At 47.9% G+C, this 21,916-nt stretch overlaps 2 protein-coding genes across 5 annotated transcripts; one reads left to right on the top strand and one right to left on the bottom strand.

The window, feature by feature from the left end:
• The first annotated feature begins 302 nt into the window (after positions 1-302).
• On the top strand, positions 303-16,056 carry GSK3A (glycogen synthase kinase 3 alpha). 2 transcript variants are annotated; one of them, XM_007442290.4, is made up of 11 exons: positions 303-431; positions 2,611-2,798; positions 2,889-2,972; positions 5,237-5,347; positions 8,860-8,990; positions 9,950-10,056; positions 10,669-10,766; positions 11,819-11,914; positions 13,055-13,241; positions 14,340-14,441; positions 14,610-16,056. In XM_007442290.4, the coding sequence occupies exons 1-11, from the start codon at positions 404-406 to the stop codon at positions 14,684-14,686; spliced, it is 1,209 nt and encodes a 402-aa protein (XP_007442352.1). In that variant the 5' UTR covers positions 303-403; the 3' UTR covers positions 14,687-16,056. The 2 variants fall into 2 exon arrangements, with proteins under 2 accessions (XP_007442352.1, XP_087996028.1); XM_088139902.1 differs by lacking the exon at positions 303-431 and adding an exon at positions 761-1,186.
• A 1,417-nt stretch (positions 16,057-17,473) lies between these two features.
• Positions 17,474-21,890, bottom strand: LOC103049693 (zinc finger protein 574-like). 3 transcript variants are annotated; one of them, XM_088139901.1, is made up of 2 exons: positions 21,687-21,890; positions 17,474-20,470 (listed from the first exon to the last, which is right to left on the bottom strand). In XM_088139901.1, exon 2 carries the CDS (start codon positions 20,457-20,459, stop codon positions 17,883-17,885), a length of 2,577 nt encoding a protein of 858 aa, XP_087996027.1. In that variant the 5' UTR covers positions 20,460-20,470; positions 21,687-21,890; the 3' UTR covers positions 17,474-17,882. The 3 variants fall into 3 exon arrangements, with proteins under 3 accessions (XP_087996027.1, XP_007442353.1, XP_087996026.1); XM_007442291.4 differs by lacking the exon at positions 21,687-21,890 and adding an exon at positions 21,285-21,416; XM_088139900.1 differs by lacking the exon at positions 21,687-21,890 and adding an exon at positions 21,101-21,367.
• Positions 21,891-21,916: the final 26 nt, after the last annotated feature.

Raw genomic sequence — 21,916 nt, 5'->3', positions numbered from 1 at the left:
TCCTTTCGGGGGCAGAGCGGTGCACGATGGGAAGCGTACCTGGGCCGCACTGCATGCCCTGAAGGCCGCCGTTCTCAGAAGAGCTCTCCTGGCTGGTTTCTAAACCTGGGGCACCGTCCGCTTCGTTGGACATCGCGGTTCCCGCCTGCCGTGGCGGGGGCGAAGGGTTTCGCGGCTCCTCGATGCTTCGGCGGCCTCGTTCCCTTCCCGTAACAACGGCTTTTCTGTTCGCAAAGCACTATGGGAGCCGTAGTCCGCCCATCGTAGTCCGCACCCCAATCGAGTCACGAGGTCCGCGCAAAGCACTTCGGGAAAAGCAGTGCCGAAGCACCGCAACTCGTCTCCCTTCATGCATCGCGACACAGCCTGATAGGCCTCAGGGCGGATCCCTTTGAGTGAGATAATGGATAAGAAATCGCGATGGGCACAAGGTTAAGTCTCTTGGCTTTTTTCAGGTGGCTGAGCGTTTGCACCGCTTCTCTATTGCACCTCATGATTCCTTTTCCTGCTCTGGTTGGGAGGAGCCAAACTCAAATCTTTCCCCTTTAGCCCTCCCCTTGCCTCTTGTGCGATAGGCTGGCCACGTCCGCGCGAGGAATGCTGGGAAATGGAGTCCTCTCTATCAGATCTGTGCTTGGCACTATGCAGATTAGAACTCCATTTCCCGCGTTCCCTCGCTTCATGTCATAGGCACGCTGGAGCTTATAGTCCTGAACCCGGCCGGCAGTAGAGGGGTGCGGAATGAGAGGACTCTCCGTCCCATCATGTCTCTCGGCAGGCGCTCTTAAGGCCATCCCCTCCGCGACTCCTTCTGGGAAATAGAGTTCTCTCTTCCGTAACAAATAAGTAGGCGGGCCGTGCCCGAGACTCCATTTCCCATCGGCTCTTGCAACAGGGCCGGGCAGGGCCGGCTCCCAAGCCGCCTCGGACGGAGCCAGCCAGCGCGGCCCCCCCTCCCTTTTCCCCGGTGTCGGCCTCACCATGAGCAGCGGCAGCGCCGGTTCTTCCCGGCCCCGAACGAGCTCCTTCGCAGACCCGTCCGGCGGGGCTCCCGCCACGGCCCCCACCGCGCCCGGCCCAACCTCGGGGGCAGCGCCTGGGGGCAAACCCGGGGGGGCTGTCGGGCCTGGGCCGGGGGGAGGCGGGACCAGCTCGACGGTCGCCTTCCCGGGGCTCAAGCTCGGGCGTAAGTGTGGGCCGGGCGAGGCGGGGTGGGAATGAATGGGCAGAAGCGGGAGGGGGAGAGACACAAAGGAGGAGCGCGGAGGGGGCTCAAGTGGGATGGGGCGGGAGGCCGAGAGGGGGCGCGGGTCGGGGCACGAGGCGCGAGGGGGAATCGGGCGGGGGCGGCGCTGGGGGAGACCCTGGCCGGTCTGCTGGGGGCCTCGGGGAGGAGACCCCGCGCGCCTCATCTGCCCCCGGGCGGCGGGAGTTGCGTTTTGGGGCTCTGGAGGAGGGAGGGAGGGAGCACGTTGGGGGGCGAGAGGATGCCCGTCGGGTGGGTGGGGGGCGTCGTTGTTCGGGGCCAGGGAGAGAGCGCGACGGGGGGCAGGAAGGGAAGGCAGACTGGGTTCGCCCAAGGTGAGCCTTTCCGGCTGGAGGTTCTCCCTCGGCAGGACCGGGTCTGGAGGAAGAAGCTATCTGAGGTCAGCGACTGGATGAGGGCTCCAGAATTACTCCAGTGACGTCAGGATGAAATCACGGGCTGGGGGCTGGCGGGAGGGATTGGGCAAGGGGAGCCCGAGGTGTTCCTTTCCTGGGGCTGTCACCGGCTGCCAGTTGCGAGCACGTAGCCTTTATTTAGCGCCGGTTGGGCTCTGAGAAGAGCGGAGGGACGGAAGCGCCCGGTGCCTTCAGCTGGAGGCTTTCCGTGGAAGCCGGAGGGGGCGAAGGGGAGGCAGCGGGATGGAAGAGGAGAGGGGGGGCCTGGGGGCCCAATAAAAGGTGGTGTCCGATGGGTGGGGCTGGGGGAGGGGGCCAGGTGAGGGGCGAGGGCGTTGGAGTGGCAAGGCTGAAAGAGAAACTCGCCAGGATGCAAGTTGCAGCAGGAAAACCGGGTGAGGCAGGCAGAAGGACGTAGCCCATGATGGTAATTGCCAGCTCCTTCGAAAAAAGCAGACGCATGCCCAAACCCTCTGTCCTTCTGGTCTTCTCGCTGACTATTTGCCCATACATTCTCTTATTACTCGTCCCTCCATTTGGTAGCAGCCAGGCATCACACCTGAAAGGGTCAAGTTGGCTACAACAGCACCTAGTTGCTGCTTCCAGGCATTAAAACATGTAAGGAGTTGGGATGTGATGGATTTCCGTAGGAGTCTGGGTTGTCTTAGGAAGGATAGAATTTGAGTTTGGAAACCACAGGGCAAATGATGAACCAGCTTTTTTTTTTTTTTTATGTGGGTTGGGTGTAGATCACCTTTTTAGTTGGAACTGGAAGTGTTTTAACTGTTAATTGTTTATTAATTAATTCCTTTAATTGTTCATTGTTGAGATGGATTGGGAAGGGCAGAGAAAGTTATTTAGGGAGTTCAAACGGTACATTAGGCTGCTTGGACTAAATCAGACTTTTTGTCTGAGTCGTCTGGACTTGACCATACTTCCTCTTTTCAGGAGATAGTAGTAAAGTGACTACTGTTGTGGCCACACCTGGCCAGGGTCCTGATCGCCCTCAAGAAGTCTCATATTCCGATATCAAAGTGATCGGCAATGGGTCCTTTGGGGTCGTGTACCAGGCCCGATTAGCAGACTCTGGTGAGCTGGTGGCTATCAAGAAGGTGTTACAAGATAAACGTTTCAAGGTGAGACTGGAAGGAAAGGGGCTGGTCTGTCTCGCTGGTTTTACCACTGGGATTTCATCCCTTATTTTGGTCTGTCTGTCTTTACTTCAGAACCGTGAGCTGCAGATCATGCGAAAACTGGATCACTGCAATATTGTCCGCCTGCGATATTTCTTCTACTCGAGTGGAGAAAAGGTGAGGGAAAGTTGGAAAGAGAGAGAGGAAGAATGACAGGGCTTGCTTTCTCTATTCCCTCCTTGTGCCTTTGAAGGTCTGTCTTAGATTAGTGCCCACTTTATGTTTTGGACTGGAACTCCCACAGTCCCTTTCCTGGTCTATCCTGGAAGGCATTGATGGGAATCCACGACCTGTGGAAGGACCAAGTTTCTGACTCAAGTTATCAAATTCAGGTTAACACTTGAAGCCCCTTCATGTTCACAATCAAAGTATACCCTTTCTACTTCATATCTCATTCTTCCTAGAAATGTATCAGGATAGTATACTTGGTCTTGAGAGGGGAAGAAAACATAATTTATTTCCTTCCCTCTCAGGATCTTTGTCCTTGATGGGCACAATCACTTCAAAAGGAAACCGTTCAAAGTGCAACAGTTACTTAGGTTTATTGAATCAAAGCTTGAATACAGGTGTCCCTTTAATAGTTCTCAGTTCCACCATGACTAGTTAGAAGTCCATGTTGCTGATCAACACAGTTTCCCCAACTAATGTAGGTATAGATGGTATCTGGATTAGTAATTAGATCATTACCAACAATTGTCTTGTAGCTCCTTGATTCCAGAAAGATTTCTTAGTGTGGAAAAACTAGCAAGAGAAATCAGGGAAAAAACAGCAGTTAAACAGACAGGCTATAGAATGGAGAAATTCTTTATACTGCTTACTTCTTACAGAACTTCCTTTGTCTCATTTTATAAGCTAAAAATATTGGACTGTGACCAGCTGGTTTTTATCCATCTCATCATAAAATATTGTTACATTTTTAGAAGACAGTTTGGGGAGGGGTCTAGTTCCTTGGCTAGTTCTTGATCATGGAAATTCATGTCCTGACTCTTGATACTTTTATCTATCAGTCATACTTTGATGTTCTCCTGGTCTTTGATACAACATTGTTTTAAGTCCACCTTACCATATGTTGTGCTTCCATGTACCCGTGTATTCAGATGGACTATATGTACTCCATTAGATTGTATATTCATCCTATTGTTCATTAAGTTTATTATCCATCATGAACACTAGAAAAGGTCATTTTCTGGACAAACCTGCAGAGAGGTTACACTCCATTCAGACATGGATTCTCTCTGGTTGAGCTGGCTCTTGGTTTCTGTACCGTATGTCCAAAGTATCCTTCCAACACTTAGTTCTTTTGGTCTCCTCTTTTCCTCAATTCTACCTTCACATCAGCCTTGTGAGGCAGATTAGGTTGATAGATATTGTCTGATCTCCCAGTTATACTGAGCCAAAATCTGGTTTGTTTGATTTTGTCTTAAAGCACTGCATGTGTGCTTTAAGTGGCACACAGCTAAGTGTGCCAAATCATCTAGTAAGCTTGGTAGCCAAATAGGGGTTTAAACCTGGTTGCCGCCAAGCTGACCTCCCACACTGACAGTTCTCTGTCCCAAAGGGAATTTGAATGTGGATTAACAAGATTTATGTAATGAGGATACTGTACAGGTTAATTGTTAAGTACGCTGTATTCTACTGTGTTTCTATCCAGAAAAGCTTGCCAGATCTTGAGACATCCTTATCTGTCAGCTTAAAAGAGTGAACATTGGGAGATGGTTATTTTAGCGATTTGGTTGGCAAATCTACACGTACAAGTTCTTAAATCTAGGCTGTAGGGATGTCTAAAAAATGAAAAGCAATAATGAATTGAGAGGTGTTTAATTGTCCTCTTCATTTCCAACCCTTTGGTGTTTTAGCCAAAGCTTAATCTGAGGCAGGACTCTCGGTGCTCAGCTGCAAGATGCACGTTTGTTGTTGAAGCTCAATCCAAAAATAATTGAAGGTAGTAATAGCAGGATGCCTCTGAGCACAAAAGCTCAAGAATTACAGGGAAGAAAGCCACAACCGTGCTGTCTGAACCTGGAATTTCAGCTATGGCTTTCTGAGAGGGTGAGAAGGAAGGGCATTTCTCATTTTATAAATAAAACATGTTTATCTCTGCATTTTTATACTGCAGCTATCAGGGCTAGAATCCTTCTTTACTGAAATTAAAAGTGGCATTTCGAACAGGAGCCTTCCATATAGACCATTCTTATATGTTTGTATATTGATACTTGTTTTTGTTGGGTGGTTTTTACCTGTTGTGAGCCACCCAGAGTCGCTTAGGTGAGATGGGCAGCCATATAAACCAAATAAATAATAATATAGTCTACTGCCCTATTATGAGATGCTGTTAGCTGGGGGATTCCATTTGACCTCTTCTACTCTGCACTCTTTTGCAGAAGGATGAAGTTTACCTTAATTTAGTCCTTGATTATGTGCCCGAAACGGTCTATCGTGTGGCCCGCCACTTCACCAAAGCCAAACAGACCATCCCTGTCATCTATGTGAAGGTAAGTATGGCTCCTCTCTCAGAACCTCTCATAGCAGCAAAGGGAGGCTGTGGCTAATTTTGGCCACATACAAACCTGTAAAGGAGATTGGAGATTTGGGTTTAGCATCATGGGAGAATCCATCAGGTTGCCTCAGTAGGCCCTGCTGAGGTGGTCTCCAACTCTTAAGCAAATGCAAGTGGTTTGGGCTGTGAAGAACTTTGCAAACATGTTGCAGGGGCATGAGGAGAATCTAAATACTTGTCCTTCCCCAAAAGGGAGAGGGTGACCTTGAACAGAACTGCTGGAGGCGAGTCTGCAGAGAAAAATAAGGGCAGAGAAGTGAGTGTGCTTCTCCACACACATTCACTTTGGGTACGCTCCCTTTGTGTTTCCCCTCCCTGTCCCTCTAGGCGCCTCTTCACTCACAGCTTAGCATTATGAGCAAGCCATTGAAGTTTGTTCAGCAAACCAGGGTTTAAAAATCATGGCTTAGGTTTATGTGAAAACCAAGCTGTTGTCTTCATGCTGAGGATTGGAGGAAGTTGGTGGGAGTCAGTTACAGTTTTCTGGTTTGTCAGAACTCGTGTCAAACATGGGAAATTGCGGGTTCCTTGTTGGTAATACCTTGGTGAGCATTTGTTTCCTTATCAAAAATAAAGGGAAACTTGGTGGAAATGAAATCCTTTGCCCATAATACTGTCTTCTTTTATCCCTGGTATCTCTGTATCCCTGTTATCCCTGTTTTATCCCAAATTATCCCTGTAAGATTGTTTTGTCCACGAAACACTCACGCCTTGCTCCTTCCCTGGCCATTTGATTTTGATGTGCCATTGAGTTGGTGTCGGTTCTTAGCAGCCATAGAGATAGATTCTTCTCCAGAGTGAACCTTGTTTATACTGCATGAATTTGGTATGGCTGCTGTTTTCCTACCTGGTGCCTGTTTTAGTTTTACATCGTGCGTGGAAGGTGCTTGATTGGGTCCAAATTCACTAGTCCCAAAGTCCCTTGATTTTTCAATGGATCTGCTTGTTGTAGGGCTCAGTCTGGATACAACTTTTTACTGTTCTCTTCCCCTACTTACCTGCCTGCACCTTTGAATTACTCAGGGAAGGAAAATAATATTTGGGCTACAATGTCAGGACAGGCATAGGAGAAACTGTAGCTCTCTGGTTGTTGCTGGACTGCACCTCCTGGCATCCCTCACAATTGGCCATACTGGCTGGAAGTTGGTGTCCAGCTCCATCTGAAGGGACATCAGTGTTCTCATTTAACACCTCTTTGCATACTAGTAGCTTTTTGCCTTCTGCTTACCTTTTGGGTGACTGGGGCGTGTACCAAGAAAATGCCCAATTCCAAAGAAAACCTTTGGTTCCACCAGCTGGGCATTATCTGACTTGAAGAATAGCAGCTTTATAGGGGTCCTAATTGAAGTCTTTCCCACCACCTCTGACCTGAGCTCCTTTTCATCAGAAATGCTGGGAGGAGACTTTCCTTACACAAAGCCTATGCTTTTTCTTTTTTTATCTCTCCCCTCTTCCCCCCCACCCTGTATCACTTAAACAGATTTGGTCCCCATTGTACAACCTGTTCTGAGTGCCACCATGCCTTAAATTCTTCCTAATCACTTGAGTTTAAATACCTTGGTCTTTTTTTCAGACTACCCTTTCATCAAACATAATGCTTTTGTGGTGCTGTGGGTTTTTTAAATTGCTGTTTTCTTATTTTTAATGGTTGATCTTTTTGTCTGAAAGGTGGGTCGAGTTTGATTTGTCTTTATCCTCAAGTGGCAGGGCGTAATCATGGAAAGGAATGGCATTTTACAATGGCCTTAGCAGCTACTTCTTTAGTATTATTTTTTACTTGTAGGAAATCCAAAGGCAAAGATCTGTTTTGCCCTTATGGCTATTTAGTATATATTTGTTTAATATCCTTATTTCTTTCAAGTCTTTCAGGAGAGCAGTCCTCTCAAAATGGCATTTAAGCAATCCAAAAGATTGTAAATAAATGGTTATTTAAGGAGAACCAGTGAACCTCTAGAATCACTCCACAGGATGGTGGGTGGTGAGGGCCGTATGCGGAGGAGAGTCCAGTGAACAGACTTCTGGGACAGACTCTGCCTGTCTTCCTCGCTGTCTATCCAGGGATCCTTCCCTCAGGGCAAGTGGTAATGAAAGATGGCCAAAGTATGACTCATAAGTTGGATGCCGTAGTGATACCCATCTGCCATTGATGGCTGATGTGGGTGGCAACTGCAAGTCGCCTCAGGTCAAGCAAAAAGAAGTGGATTTCCCCATGGGGGGAAAAACTTACTTGGACTGTTTTGTAGTTAAAAAAACTCCTAACCTGATTTTCTTTCAATAATGTATTGAAGAAGCAGCAAAATAAAGTAACATGTGGCATTCCCTACCACAATTAAGTCTGCAACCCATGAACGTTCACTATGTGAATATTGGAGCAGGTCTATTCACCTGTCTTCTTGTTCATTTTTTTTTTCTCCCCACATTCTTCATGCTCTGTTGTTTCTCTTTCCTCTCATTCTCTAAATCCCCTTAGGTTCCCTGTCAGGGATTCTCAAACATCTCCAATTATTTCTTCTGGGCTGTGATTGTTTCTGTCTGCCTCTTGCCTAGGTTTTCTCTCCAGTTAGCTAGCATTAGCTTAGCAGACAGAATGATACAACAAAAGATTCCTTCTTTCTTTATCCATCTCTGTGAGAGGCATCGCATCTTCCCCATGCGTTCTCTGTTGGCAAAAGTGGAGGACAGCGAGCATAGATGCTTTAAGGAAGGGTTGATGCCTCCACGGTGCCGGGGTCTACCAACATTGATAGGCAAGCTGCCCGAATGTGATCCTGTTTTTGCAGAAGTACTATATCAGATGGTAAGGACAAATGTTAAAGGAGGGGATTATCTTACTTAAATTCTGAAAGATACTTGCCCGGCTGCTGAAAGTATCTGCTCTGATACAACAAGGACATTCTGTTCTTGTAATCTTAAGATAGGTTGGGGAAGGCGAACACCTTCTAAATATGCTGAACTTCAACTCCCAGAATCTCCCAGAGAGTAAGGGAATTGATGTCAGCAGACTGGGGAAGCTGCTTTAAAACAGCAGGTCATTGCATTATCCATAATGAGAGTGAGCACATGGTTTACTGTCGTATTATCCTTTATCTATGTTTGCTGTAATTTGTATTAAGAAAGTAGATGTTTATAGGTAGTTTTTACTTTAAAGTATTATTATTACCGTATTGTTGTTGTATTATTATATTTTTATCCTACTTTTTAAATATATATTTTGGTCAACTCAAGGTGGCGAACATACCGAATACTCCTTCCTCCTCCTATTTTCCCCACCACAACAACCCTGTGAGGTGGGTTGGGCTGAGAGAGGGGGACTGGCCCAAAGTCCCCCAGCCAGCTTTCATGCCTAAGGTGGGACTAGAACTCACCACCTCCTGGGTTCTAGGCCAGTACTTTAACCACTAGACCGAGCTGGCTCTCGTTAATGGCTGCTTCCTTTCCTCCATTCAGGTATACATGTATCAGTTGTTCCGCAGCCTCGCTTACATCCATTCTCAAGGTGTGTGTCATCGAGACATCAAACCTCAGAATCTGTTGGTGGATCCTGATACAGCAGTACTGAAGCTTTGCGACTTCGGCAGGTGAGAGAAGGTGCAACATAGACTTCTAACCAGAGGACTGGGGTTATCTTTGGCCTGATGCTCTAAACCTACAAGTAGGCTCGTTCTGTCGGAGTTGAAATCTTTCCCTAAAGATTTATGTGCTTCTTGCCTTACATGCAACTCTGCTTCCCTGTGTCTGATGCCTTTGTGCTGCACCTGGCTGCGTCAGATGAGGCTTTCCTTTCAGGCAAAATCGTTCTTTCAGAGCTGTTGCACGTGGCTGGTCAACGGTCTTGACTGACCCTTCCTCCCCCCACCCCTGGTGTTCAGAATGTTGGTCATTCTGTGACATTGTTTCTGTGCAGCCGTTAGTTTTTGTTGCTGGCACGGTTTAATGGATCATCTTGCAAGGCTACCCAAGAAAGAGTTTATGAGCCACGTTCTGTAAATAAATGTTACAGATCTTGCCTTTCCTCTGAGATATTTGGGGCAGCATAGCCAGATTTTCCCTCTCCTGTCATTTTCCCTCCCCACAACGCTGTGGGGAGGTTGAGAGTGAAAGCAACTGGCCAGAGGTCACTTGTTGAGCTCCAAGGTTAAGCAAGTTATGGATCCCCATCTTCCTGCTGAGACTCTAAGGCTGTAAACTTGGGGGCAAGTATCCTTTTTTAGGCTGAGATCTGCCTGAGGCTCTTGAGTGGGGTGCTGAGAGCAAACTGCATCCCAAAAAACTGGATGGAGCCAGGACAAAACCTAACCTTGTATTCATGTTGTTTACATGTAACTTTATTGTACATTTACTGTAATTTATATTACTATTCTTAAGTCATGTATTAAATCATTTCCATCTTTTGTAAGATAAAATATACAGTTAACACATTTTGGAGGTCTTGAGGGTGGGGGGCCATACTGGGGCTTCAATTTATGCATCTCTGCCCTCATTTTAACAGCATTCTAGTTCTTTGTAGATCCCCATATACCGTTCTCCCTTTTTTCAGTGCAAAGCAGCTGGTGCGAGGCGAACCAAATGTTTCCTACATCTGTTCTCGCTATTACCGTGCGCCTGAGCTCATTTTTGGAGCCACGGATTACACCTCAAATATAGGTGAGAATGACCTAGGTGCCCACTGAGGCATCTTGTAAGTTTTTGCTGCTCATACCAAGTGAATTTCCTTCCATAGATGTGGTTGCTTCTGGAAGCAAACTCTGTGCATGAACTGCAAAAAGATTGCTTGAACAGTTTTGAGTTGGCTTTCCCAAAACCTCCAGGTGTGTTGAGTTACAACTTCCAGAAATGCCTTAGCTGGGGAATTCTGGGAGTTGTAATCTAGTCCACCTGGAAACATGGTGCAATATACCATAGCTGTAAGTCTGCTGTATCATAGGAAGTTAGACTTATAATTGTCAGGTGGGAATCGGAAGTGCCCGTTGGGCCATTGAGTTCCCCACTTCTGTTTAGCAAGCGTATAGATTCCCGTAGTTTGCTCAGTATTTCTGTGGTGATTGGCAAGCATCTCATCTGGACCTTACTGTTTTGCCATCTACTTGGAGATGCTCAGCTTTGAACCTGGGATCTTTTGCCTGCCCTGAACTTCAGTGAGCTAGGATGGTGACTTCTGCAACAAAGTGGAAGCACTGGAGTTCTTTACTACAAGCAATGGGGTACTGCTTCTCTCTGCATGGGACTGATGACACTCCTTTCCTGCTTTCTTCATAGATATCTGGTCTGCTGGCTGTGTGCTGGCAGAGCTGCTCCTGGGACAGCCAATATTTCCTGGGGACAGTGGAGTGGATCAGCTAGTGGAGATCATCAAGGTAATGACTGGGCCACCCTCTTTGTGAGGTCTCTGCTGCTGCCAGGGATGGCTTGACCTCCCTTGATGGCTTCCATGCCTCCTCCTGTAGGGAAAGCAAGGAAAATAAAAGTGGGATAGAAATATATATTTATATATAACTACGTAAGGCAGGATATCCATGTAAACTCTTTCCCTGTGAACTTGCCTGGTTGGGTGGTTTTGTGCATCAGAAGGTTCCCAACCTCCCTTTTCCTAGAGAACACTGAATAGCTCTATCCATCTCCTTTTCATGGCACTTGACTCCAGGCTACAGGTAACATGTGAATACCCGAAGACACATGATGATAAGCAAGCGATTGATTGATTGTTTGATGGTGCAAGCACAAAATTAAAAAAAAAACATATAGCACACAGTTAACACATGTATAAATGTATATAAAAGGGAGAAACCCTATAAAGTTAACTTGCATAGAAGGTTCCTATAAGCAAAGGCTGTATCTGCTTGAATATAAAAGTTGAGTCTGTTTCGCACATCCTTTTAGAGTGCCTACTTACATGTGCCGGCAATTAGAGCTAATACACCTGCTCTTTAGTTTGATAAACTCCATTCGTGATGAGGGGATTGATGTATTCTTATTTAAATGACCAATACCCAGGTGTTTTGAAGGCAGTAGAGCAAGTAATCTTTCAGAGAAGCTGGTGCACCATGTTGCTCTTGTCCCTCAAGAGCTGCTTTTGAGGGACTTTAACAGATTTCCCGCTTTCCATCCAAAAAAAAACAACCCAAAAGCTGCCAGCCCCATTTTGCTGTATTATAAAACTTGCTATTCTGGGAGTTGAAGTCCACATCTCTTAAAGCCACCAAGGTTGAGAAACACTGGGCAAGACAGTCTTCCCATCCGCCATTTTGGGAGGGTGCTGACAACCTATTTTCAGCACTGCAAATGTGCCCCAAAAAGTGGAATTGGAGAGTCACCCTAATGGGCTGAGTAACCAGGCTTTTGTCTTGTCCTTAAAGTACCATAGAGGCTTGCTGTAATCTTATTGTTCTTCTCCCCTTCCCTTCTGCAGGTGCTGGGAACACCGACGCGAGAACAGATACGAGAGATGAACCCCAACTATACAGAGTTTAAGTTTCCCCAGATCAAAGCACATCCATGGATAAAGGTAAAAGGGGAGTAGGGAGGTTGTGGAAAAGTTTGAAAGATGATGAGTTACTTCCTGCCATTGCCCGAGATAATTATGTTCCTAAAGTATCATTGAAAAGGGCACACTTGAGGGGTTCTGGCACAGGTTCGGTTACATACGCCTGGCTTTAGAATAAATCTCTGCAACCAGGCCACCCGAGGAAAGTAGAATTCTGCAATCTGCTGTTGTGCAAATTAAGTACAGTACAGCAAACATACGCATTATATTTATAAGGCTGCTGGCTTACATTGTAAGTCTGTGCTGGCTGCAGTAATGTGAGAACTGCAGTTCCCATGCATCTGGAGAGTGCCAGGTTGGGGAAGCTGACTTAGAGAGTGCTAGGTTGCGTGTCTCCTGTGAGAGAGAAATGTTGATTTCCCTCTCTTTCTGTCACAGTCCTACTGAAAGCATGGTCCCGCCAAATATCCCTTGAAAGGCGGTGAATAATAGCTGAAAATGATAACTGGCCCCTGGAGCCTCTCTTCAGACTGTGGCATTCTGTTTCTTCGCTTCAGACTGTTGAAGCATGTGCTGCTCTAGTGGCTAGAGGCCACATCGTGAAGCCCTTGGAATGCTGTTCTCAATTACCCTACGTTGATATGCAAAATGGGGCAAAAAGATACAAAACGTGGTAGCACAGTGGGTGTTGATTCTTGGCAAAACTCAGATGCTTGTGAGATAAGCACAGGGGCTGGTTATCAATATTTACCAGTTTTTCTTGCTTTGTCTGGCTGACTTAGTATCTCTTGGTAGGCATTCTATAGAGAATGTGTGTCAAATCTGCTATTTATCTTCTCTCTCCCTCTCTGCACATTCACTGTCATGAACTCCAAATGTACCAACTCACAAAACTGATGTCTAGAGCAGTGTTTCTCAACCCTGGGAACCTTAAGATGTGTGGATTTCAACTCCCAGAATTCCCCAGCCAGCATGGCTGGCTAGGGAATTCTGGGAATTGAAGTCCACACATCTTAAAGTTCCCAAGGTTGAGAAACACTAGTCTAGAGGATTAACTCTGATTTCTGGAGAACTTTCAGTGTTGGGTATAAGTGAGAGTTTTAAGAGGCAGAGAGCATCTGGTTTTGGCGTGACCATGCACCCTCGACTCCCCCTCTCCAGGTGTTTAAGCCTCGCACGCCGCTAGAGGCCATCTCGCTGTGCAGTCGCCTGCTTGAGTACACCCCAGCCACTCGCCTCTCTCCACTCGAGGCCTGTGCCAACAGTTTCTTTGACGAGCTGCGTGAGCCCAACGCTCGGTTGCCCAATGGCCGTGATTTGCCTCCGCTCTTCAACTTCAGCCCTGTGGGTAAGTGGCTGGGATATAGTGAGTTGGACACAACTGGGAAGTTTTTTTTAAAGAAAAAATCCATAGGGAGATCAGGCACAACAGTCCCCAAAATGCTGAAAAATTCAGGGAAGCCCAGCTGCTTGCTATGGAAAATGTCCTCCTTAGAATATTCCTTAATTGACCAGGAATCAAATCAAATGCTGTTGAATATGGGAAACTGGGATAAACTATTTATTCTGTTGTTACATAACATTTTGGCTTTATATTTTTGGTAGCCATTTTCACCACCCATTCTACCTTCTGCTGCTTCATATTCCCTGTTTTTGAATGAGTAAATGATTGAGGGAATTATTTGGTTTGGTCCCTCTCTGTACAAAAGGTCATGTGAGGTTTCACAGGAAGAGTTTGAGCCTCAATGAAGTAGAACTGGGGAGGGAATAAAATACTGCAGCTAGAAACAGAATTGGCTCAATGTGGAATGCTCTTGTTTAACAGCCTCACTCCTTTCAGTTGATCCAGTAAGCGTTCAGTACAGTTGGCCAAGTTGATGCTGTCGTCAATGGAGAAAAGTGCCCTTGATGGTATCCTGTTGCCTGCAGCCTTTAGTGTTGGGCTAGTCCAGTGTTTCTCAGCCTTAGCAACTTTAAGATGCATGAACTTCAACTCCCTGAATTCCTCAGCCAGCATGAGCTGAAGTCCACACATCTTAAAGTTGCCGAGGTTGAGAAACACTGGGCTAGTCCCACGCATGATTCCAAGTACTGCAGTGTGAATGATCCTTAAAACAATGTTCTTTTTTGCATTGTTGTTGAATAATTAATTGGGATCTGAGGCATTGCAGTGTTAGAGGAGCAAAGTGCTTTTTTTTTTTAAACTGGTGAAGAGGGTTATCAGTTCATTCTTTGCAAAGTTGCTCTTTTTTATGCTCAGTGGCACGGCCCTTACATCAAAAAAGCATTTCAGATGGGGCCCTCTGCTTTTGTAGGTTAATGGCTCAGGTAGATTGAGGGGACTGTGGAAAAGAGTGAATCCTCCCCAAGTGAGTTATGGACTGGAGTCTACCAGAGAGCTCTCCAACAGATACTGGGGTGCCTCATCCTCTCTTTTTCCTTGCAGAGCTGTCCATCCAGCCGGGGTTGAATTCCAACCTCATTCCACCACACATCCGGTCCCAGGCTAGCTCAGTGGGGTCGGTGTCTGGCTCTGGAACCTCGCACAGTGAGTGCTTTCTCCTTCCTGCTTCTTCACTTGAATTTTGGGGGGGGGGGGAATGTGACACAAGTGGGGTATTTGTGTGAAGTGTACAACAAAGGCACTGGTTCTTTTTGGAAAGGAAGGTCTAACGTGGCTTCACATTGAATGTTTCTTGTCTCTCTCTCTCTCTAGGTGAGGGAAGAATGAGCACTGACAGGAGCCAGGTCACACCAGGAGACGGCGCAGGATCCATTGCCAATACGTCCTGAGGGGTCGCTGGGCCAGGGGGCAGGTCCCCTCCACTACCCCCTACCCCCAGGCCACCCACATGGACTTCTCTGAACTGTGAATGGTGGGGGAAAGCAATCTTGGCCCGGGGACCATGTGGAGGGGGAGGCCTTTTGGAGATGAGATGGCCACTTGGACGGGAGGGGAAGTCCCTGTCCCTCCGTATCACTTGTGATTTCCTCACAGGTTGTCCTCTGATGCCTTGGCTCAGGGGGGAGAACAGAAAAGTCCCATGGCTTGAGGGCTCCCTTCTTTGTCAAAAGTGGTTCAGGTTGGTGCCTCTGGAGAGGGGGAAGGACCGGAGAGCTGCTGTCATCTTCCTTTCTTCCTCCTCCTCTCCCTCTGGCTAATTCCAAGTATGTCCTAATTGAGTTTTAAGTTGCTCTTGTTTTTAACATCCCCTGGGGAGGAAAAAATGGTTTTATTTCCAGTCTCATGTCATTCATGCTTTCTGACCTCCATCTCTGTGGCCCTTCACACTGTATTGTTCCTTCGCCAGGTTGCCCTCCATCTGAGACCTGTCTGCCTATGAAACACGGATGCTGTATTTTTAAGCGGGTCAGTTTTATCGCCCAAAACATTCAGTTTGTCCCATTCCAGTGGGGAATCAGTGTTCTTCCCCTGGCAACGCCCATCCCTCCCAACCTGGTCATTTGCTTGCCATGCCTCCACCGCAGTCTTACTGGGAACAAGAAACTCCTCTCCCCCTTGCCTTGGATTGTAAGGGGGGCATGGCCAACCATTCCTTGCTCCTCCTGCGATCCCATCAGAGGTAGCACTGGGATTTCTTGTGGGAAATCCTTTTGTGTGTGTGTGTGTGTGTGTGTGTGTGCGTGCGTGTGTATCTGGAACAAGCTGGTATTAGAGCAGGCAGGAAAATAGCAGCAGCTTGCTCTGAATTCCGTTGCATCTGCTCCCTATAGCAGCTTCCTCCCCAGCACTGCAAATCAGTTTTGTGGACCTCTGGGGGCGTAGGGTTCTCAAAGGGAACTGGAGAAGGCAAGTTTTAATTTAATGCCTGTTCCCTTCCTGCTGTAAATACATATTTTCCTCATCTATATTCCTTAAAATGGCTTCCTTTTTCCATTTTCCCTGTAAATAGATAATTTTTTTCTTAATGCAATGTTGCAATGATTGACCCAAACCCCATTTCCCTTTCCATCTTCAAATCATCTAGGATTGACGGTTCCCCCAGGGAGCCAGGGTGCAGCCTGTGGATAATTTCCCTCACCCTCATATTTATCCTATCAACACTGCCTTCCTTCCTTCCAACATTGTGTGTTAGTTTCTTTCTTAGGTTTTTTGGCTGTGTACAGACATCCGGTTCAATAAATTATTGGCATGAACGGAAGGACTGTCATGAAGCTCCTTATTAATGGGGAGAGAACCTAACGAGATAAACTTAATAGTGGGATAGCCCAAGAAAATGAAAGGAAAATCACTATTGGGGAGTTGGTTGCCAAATACAGATCTCAATGAGGGTGGAGTTGGTTCAGTTTTGTACCATCCTAGTTTCACTATTTAAGTTTGAATGTGCAGATTTTTTAAAAAAGAATCAGTTCCTTAACAGTTGGGACCAAAGTTTCTCTGCCCCAAGCATTTGTGGATGACTTTTGGGGGGTGGGAAGTGAGACTAGAGCTATGTTATCTATGTTTGGCTCCAGCTACTATAGTCCTGTGTCAACACAGGCTACTTGAAATGCCATGAATTCCCTACACACAAATCAAGTTCACAAAAGAATGCATATGGCATGTAGATTGGACGACATAGCTCTACTTCGTTCAATGTGGAGAAATGCCGTCTCAGCAACGTCAGCTATAAAGCTTGCTATTGAACTACATCCAATTAAAAAAAAATAGCCTTTAGCATTAGCTGAGAACTTGTCAACTGGATTGTAGCTAGGTGTGCACAATTAATATCTCCATTGTGGCCCTAACCAAGTGGCATAATTCCATGGTTAGTTGGTACATTAGGATTTTTCCACTGAACATGGCAGCTTTACCCCTGTAGTTCACATCTGCTTGAGTAGTTATACTCTTGAGTTTTATATTATAAAAGGGCAATATCCTGACATGTAACTAACATGCCTGTTTGCTAACAATTCCAGATTCTGCAAATACTTAAAATGAAGCCAGCCAATATAGTTAAAGTTCAGTATGCTGAGTGAACTCAAAGAATTGGATTACATCAGTCATGTTAGTGTGTTGTCCAAACAGCCAATATAACACCATAAAACAAACTACCCAGGGAGATGTTCACTGCCATAGAAATCATTATTTCCTTTCCCTATTATGCTAAAACCTTTTGGTCTGGAAAGTCATCGTAAAAATTCTGAGTTTTAAAACATGCACAATTCACCAGTCACCGTATTTCTATCATCTAAATATGGTACAGAGCGTTTCCAATTTAAAAAAAAATGGATCTGGCCTTCAACTACGAGTCACATATTAAAGCAGAAATCCTGTACTTTTACTTGTTGCTCAGATGGGACGGCTTTAATAAACGTGGCTTGTTCTGCTAGGACTGCATAATAAAAACTGTTTGTGTCAAACTATCAAAACACAGAAGTATCCCCTTTCTTTTGCATTAAGATCTAGCAATGTTATTCTAGCCTAAAAATACAACTTTCATATTTTGGACTTAATAGTGGATTACATCTTCTTCTTAAAAGCAGGGGAATGATTTAATAGTCAAACTATAGGACAGCGTGACCTAAATATCAAGCCATTTCTTAGAATCTCAGATATGAAAACTGGGAGACCTTAAATGGAATATAACACATCTCTTTTAATTTACAGTAAACACCTTGTGGTCAAGGTGAGTGACCTAACCCCAATCCATAGCACCACCCTTACACAAAAAAGGCATCGCCTGGAGAAATTCTCAAGATGAGGTCCGGGAGTTGCAACAAGGCCCCAATACATAACTAAACAGGCTGACAAGCAGCTTCTGCTGCTGTGAGAAGCCTGCTGGATCGATGCATGAAGAGAAGTTGCACTCCACCTCCTGCTGGCATGTCAAGCCTTTGTATACAGAAGAGTTACGATTATTAAAACCTCTGCGCCAAGGCAAAAATGTGGACACTGCCTTCAAGTGTCCCTTGTAAATCTAGATACACAAAAAAGCAGAAGATGGGAAATTCCCCTCCCTCGCATGGCTTGTGTGTTTCTTGAAATTTACATCTCTAGATAGATCTCTATTGTCTCCATCATGGGGAGAGGCTCAGCACTCTCAATTATAGTAATTGTCTCCCCAAACTTGGTGCACATAATTGTCTGGGTGGACTGGCTGGAAGCTACGAGAGATTCAGAAGACTGCAGAGCATCTTGGCCAGCAGCTAGTGCCGTGTGCGTCTTGCGGTGGCTCCGTAAGTTAGAGACGGTCTTGAAAGTCTTGGGGCAGAGGGGGCAAGGGTGAGGGCGCTCCCCAGTGTGGATCCGTCTATGCTCAGCAAGGTGCATGGATTGCACAAACGCCTTGCCACACTCTGGACAGCGATAGGGCCGTTCCCCAGTATGCAGGCGTCTGTGTTCACGAAGATGGGTAGCTTGTCGGAAAGCTTTGCCACAGTCTGGGCAGAGGAACGGGCGTTCACCTGTGTGTGTGCGTTGGTGCAGCTGCAGCCCAGAGGCTGCCACAAATGTCTTGCTGCAAGTAGGGCACTTGTGAGGGCGCAGGCCAGCATGGCGTTGCTGATGTCGGCTCAGCCCGCTAGGGGTGGTGAAGGCTTTCCCACAGAGTGGACAGGTATAAGGACGCTGGCCAGAATGAACCAGTTGGTGCAATGCCAGCTTGGCCAATGAACCCATATACTTGCCACAAGACGTGCAGAGATACGACTGCTGTGCCCCCCCTTGCTCGCGTTGCCTGGCACAGCGGTGCTCCTGCAACTTGGAGGCCATCACAAAAAGAGCGCCGCAGTCTGGGCAGCGGTGAGGCTCATGCCCAGAGTGGCTAAGCTGGTGCAGTTCAAGGAGACGATGGCGTGAAAAGGATTTGTCGCAGTCTGGACAAGGGAAAGGCAAGCACCCTGTGTGTACAGTTCGATGCAAGGCTAATTGATGGGCTCGGAGAAACGCAGCCCCACAGTCATCACAAGAGTGGGGCCCATCTCCGTTAGGGGCCATGTGCAAGAGGCGGTGCTGACGAAGATTGGAGGACTGAGTGAAGCGCTTGTCACACACCTGGCACTGGTAGGGCCGTTCTCCAGTGTGTGTCACGTGGTGTCGGGCCAAGTTAGCCTGGGAGACGAATGTCTTGCCACATTCTGAGCACTGAAATGGCCTCTCCCCCGTATGTGTCCGCAGGTGGTTCCGCACATGTACCAGCTTCTTGAACTTTTTGCCACACGTGGGACATTTATGCTTGCGCTCCAGCACATGCACAACTCGCTTATGTCGCACCATCCGGATGTGAGTGGAGAACGCCTTTCCACACTGAGGACACAAGAACCCACCGCCTGGGACCTCTGCCGAGGTCCCTGGTGAAAGGAAGGGAGGGGCTGAGCCATTTACAAGCGGTTCCCCATCCCTGGGCACTGGCTCAGTAGGCTGGCTGGATGCAGGGTCTCCCACTGCCCCACGTGTGGTTGGGATCCCACTCTTGCCAGCGTGTGTGCGTCGATGGTAAAGAAACTTGGTCATATTGCTGAAAGTCTTGCCACAATGACAACGGTGTAGAGGGTTGGCAGTATGATTTTTGCGGTGCATAATTAAGGTCATCTCGGTGGAGAAGCCAAGCCCGCAGTCCACACAGAGGTAGAGTGCCTCACCTTTGTGGATGCGCATGTGTTGTTCAAGAGATGCTGCCTTTTTGAAGATCTTGTTGCAATTTGGACACTCGTACGTGCCATCCACATGCACCCGCTGGTGAGCCAATAACCGCTTGGCTGTTGTGAAGCCACGCTGGCATTCCCCACACAGGAATTCCTCACTGCTCCCCACATGTTCTTGTTGATGCTGTTGAAGTGCCTCCATTGTGCCAAAAGCCTGCTTGCACTCAGTACAGCAGAAAACCTGAGCAGGGGGAGGCACTGCTGTAGTTTCCTCAGGGTCTGGCACTGGGGACATGTAGGGACTGCGCACCTCTTGTGTCGCCACCTCAGCTGGCTCCCCACTCTCTTTCTCAATCTCAGTAAAATGTTCGCCCTGATGCTCTAGCAGCTCCTCTGGTGTTAAGAAAAGACAGGCACACTCTGAGCATTCATAAGGATGCATGGGTGGAACTGACTGTGGCGACACTGGAAGTAATTCCTGCAAGGCTGATGGGGAAGCAGTATGGGGAGGCTGAGGATTGGGTATTTGGGAAAGAGGGGAGGGAGGTGGCTGGGGAGAAGGTAAAGTTAATGGCAAAGAGTTTGTTGAAGCCTCCTGCTTCTGGTGTGTCCGGCGGTGAGCTAGCCACAGGCTTGTAGAAGGAAAAAGTTCATTACACTCATTGCATTGGTAGCGGATCTGTCCAGTGGTAGCTGGGAGAGATGAAGGGCGGGTTGGTACTTCTCTGGGATGCACTTCCTGGTGGGCTAACAATTCATCAGGTGACCACAAGACACACCCGCATTCCAGGCACTGATAGTGGTTGTCCTGTTGGGATTCTGCGTCTGCAACAGTGGCAGCAGCTGCAAACTCACAGGACTCCCCTAAATGACTCTGGTGGTGGATCAGCACCCCCTCCAAAGTGTTGTAGAGAAGTCCACACTCAGAACACATATACTGATGCTGGAAAAACAAAGACGGAGCCAAGTCCTCTGCCATTATGGCTATACCTGTGTGGGTGGGAGGAGAGAGATTGGAAGGAGAGGAAAAGAGAGAAACCTTGCTGAATGAAAGGAACACTGCAGAAATGCGGGGGGGGGGGGGACACGAACAGAGTGAGAATACTTTAACCCACAAAGGGATATGGCATTTTCAACATAAAAAGCATGAATGGAACAGGACTTGCTGGAAAAGGCTCTCCTTGAACAAAAGGAGCCTACAGTACGCACACTCTGTGTGTTAGTAAAAAAAAAAAAAAAAAGCAAGCATGTTGATGAAAACGCTAAACTGAAATCCTTTCTGCTGGGAGCAGGAGGGAGTCCGTGGATGCTACCCTGAGCTCCTTGCAGGGGTGGAACCGCCAAAGAAATAAAGAAGTCGGGACCATCTGCAACGATAAGGGAAGTATCTGAGCAGCAGATACCGGCGTCTCTGGGAAGTCAATGCTACAGCAGTGCCACGGCCCAGGGCGCTTTCCTCAGTAGTCCGCGGGTCTCCCTCTCCTAAACCAAGCTCCTGATTCACCTCCTGCTCCAGTCCTACATTCTGACAGGTAGAAGCTAGGATCACCCATCGCGCTAAGCCGTAGTTTGATGCTGGCTCGTGGCGCACACGCGATCGGCCGGGCGGGCTCGCAGCACCTCATGCCTTAAGGTGGCAAGGGAGAACTCAGCCTGAAAGGGGAGAGCCTGAAACGGGTGCAGGCTGGGGAGCCGAGCTCGCTGATCCCGCCGGTGCAGGGAGCGCCCGGGCGTGACCGGGATCGGGGGAAGGAAGCGATTAACGAGGGAAGGGCTCCGGCGGTGGTAGGAGCGCCGCACTCACCCGGCCCGTGGGCCAAACCCACCGCCGCTGCCACCGCCCGGCGCTCGCCCTCTCTCTCGCCGCTCCCTCGTCACACAGGCCCGGCTTGGCCTAGGTGCACCGCGCCTTCTCATTGCCTCCCCCACAACCCCGGGGGAGCCAATCAGCGATCTCGATACTAGAGAGGCGGGTCGGCGCGGAAGATTTTTGTGACGTTCCAGCCCGTCCTTCAGGAGGGAAGGGAGAGCGAAGCTTGAAACCCTGGCCAATCAGCACTGTAGCGTGAGGGGAGGTGGGCGGGCCTGGGCGCTCTTTAGTCCCGCCCCGACACGAGGAAGAAGACCTGTGCTTCCCCCTCCCCTCCCTCTTTTGTGCGCCTGTGGCGTAGCTCCCGCCTCCGCATCGATTTTTGTGACCGCTTACGCAATCAGCGCCGTCTCCTTGACGCCACTTTACGTAAACACTGCGTCGCCGCTAGCGCATAAAGACGGCAGAGTCGTCTTCTTCGCCTCACGTCAGTGACCCACTTTTTAGTTCACGCAAATTACGGTGCGGCACCGCTGACTCTGATCTCGCGGCGGCGCAGCAGTTGCTGTTATTGTTATACTCTGAATGACTAACCCTCCCCCCCGCAGGTAGGTCACAGGGACAGT

This window comes from Python bivittatus, unplaced genomic scaffold (genome assembly GCF_059951505.1).
Source record: "Python bivittatus isolate LINGU-HERP-01145 unplaced genomic scaffold, Pbiv_v1 ctg000310_np1212, whole genome shotgun sequence".
Taxonomy (NCBI): domain Eukaryota; kingdom Metazoa; phylum Chordata; class Lepidosauria; order Squamata; family Pythonidae; genus Python; species Python bivittatus.
The sequence above is the reverse complement of the archived record's forward strand: the minus strand, read 5'-3'. Positions and strand labels throughout refer to the sequence as shown.

Bases quoted from the DNA above. Each gene is read 5' to 3' on its own strand.
- GSK3A (XM_088139902.1), top strand. From the start codon at position 982: ATGAGCAGCGGCAGCGCCGGTTCTTCCCGGCCCCGAACGAGCTCCTTC. The intron at 8,991-9,949 runs GTGAGAGAAGGT...CCCTTTTTTCAG, and splicing joins AAGCTTTGCGACTTCGGCAG to TGCAAAGCAGCTGGTGCGAG. The intron at 13,242-14,339 runs GTAAGTGGCTGG...TTTTCCTTGCAG, and splicing joins CTTCAACTTCAGCCCTGTGG to AGCTGTCCATCCAGCCGGGG.
- LOC103049693 (XM_088139901.1), bottom strand. From the start codon at position 20,459: ATGGCAGAGGACTTGGCTCCGTCTTTGTTTTTCCAGCATCAGTATATG.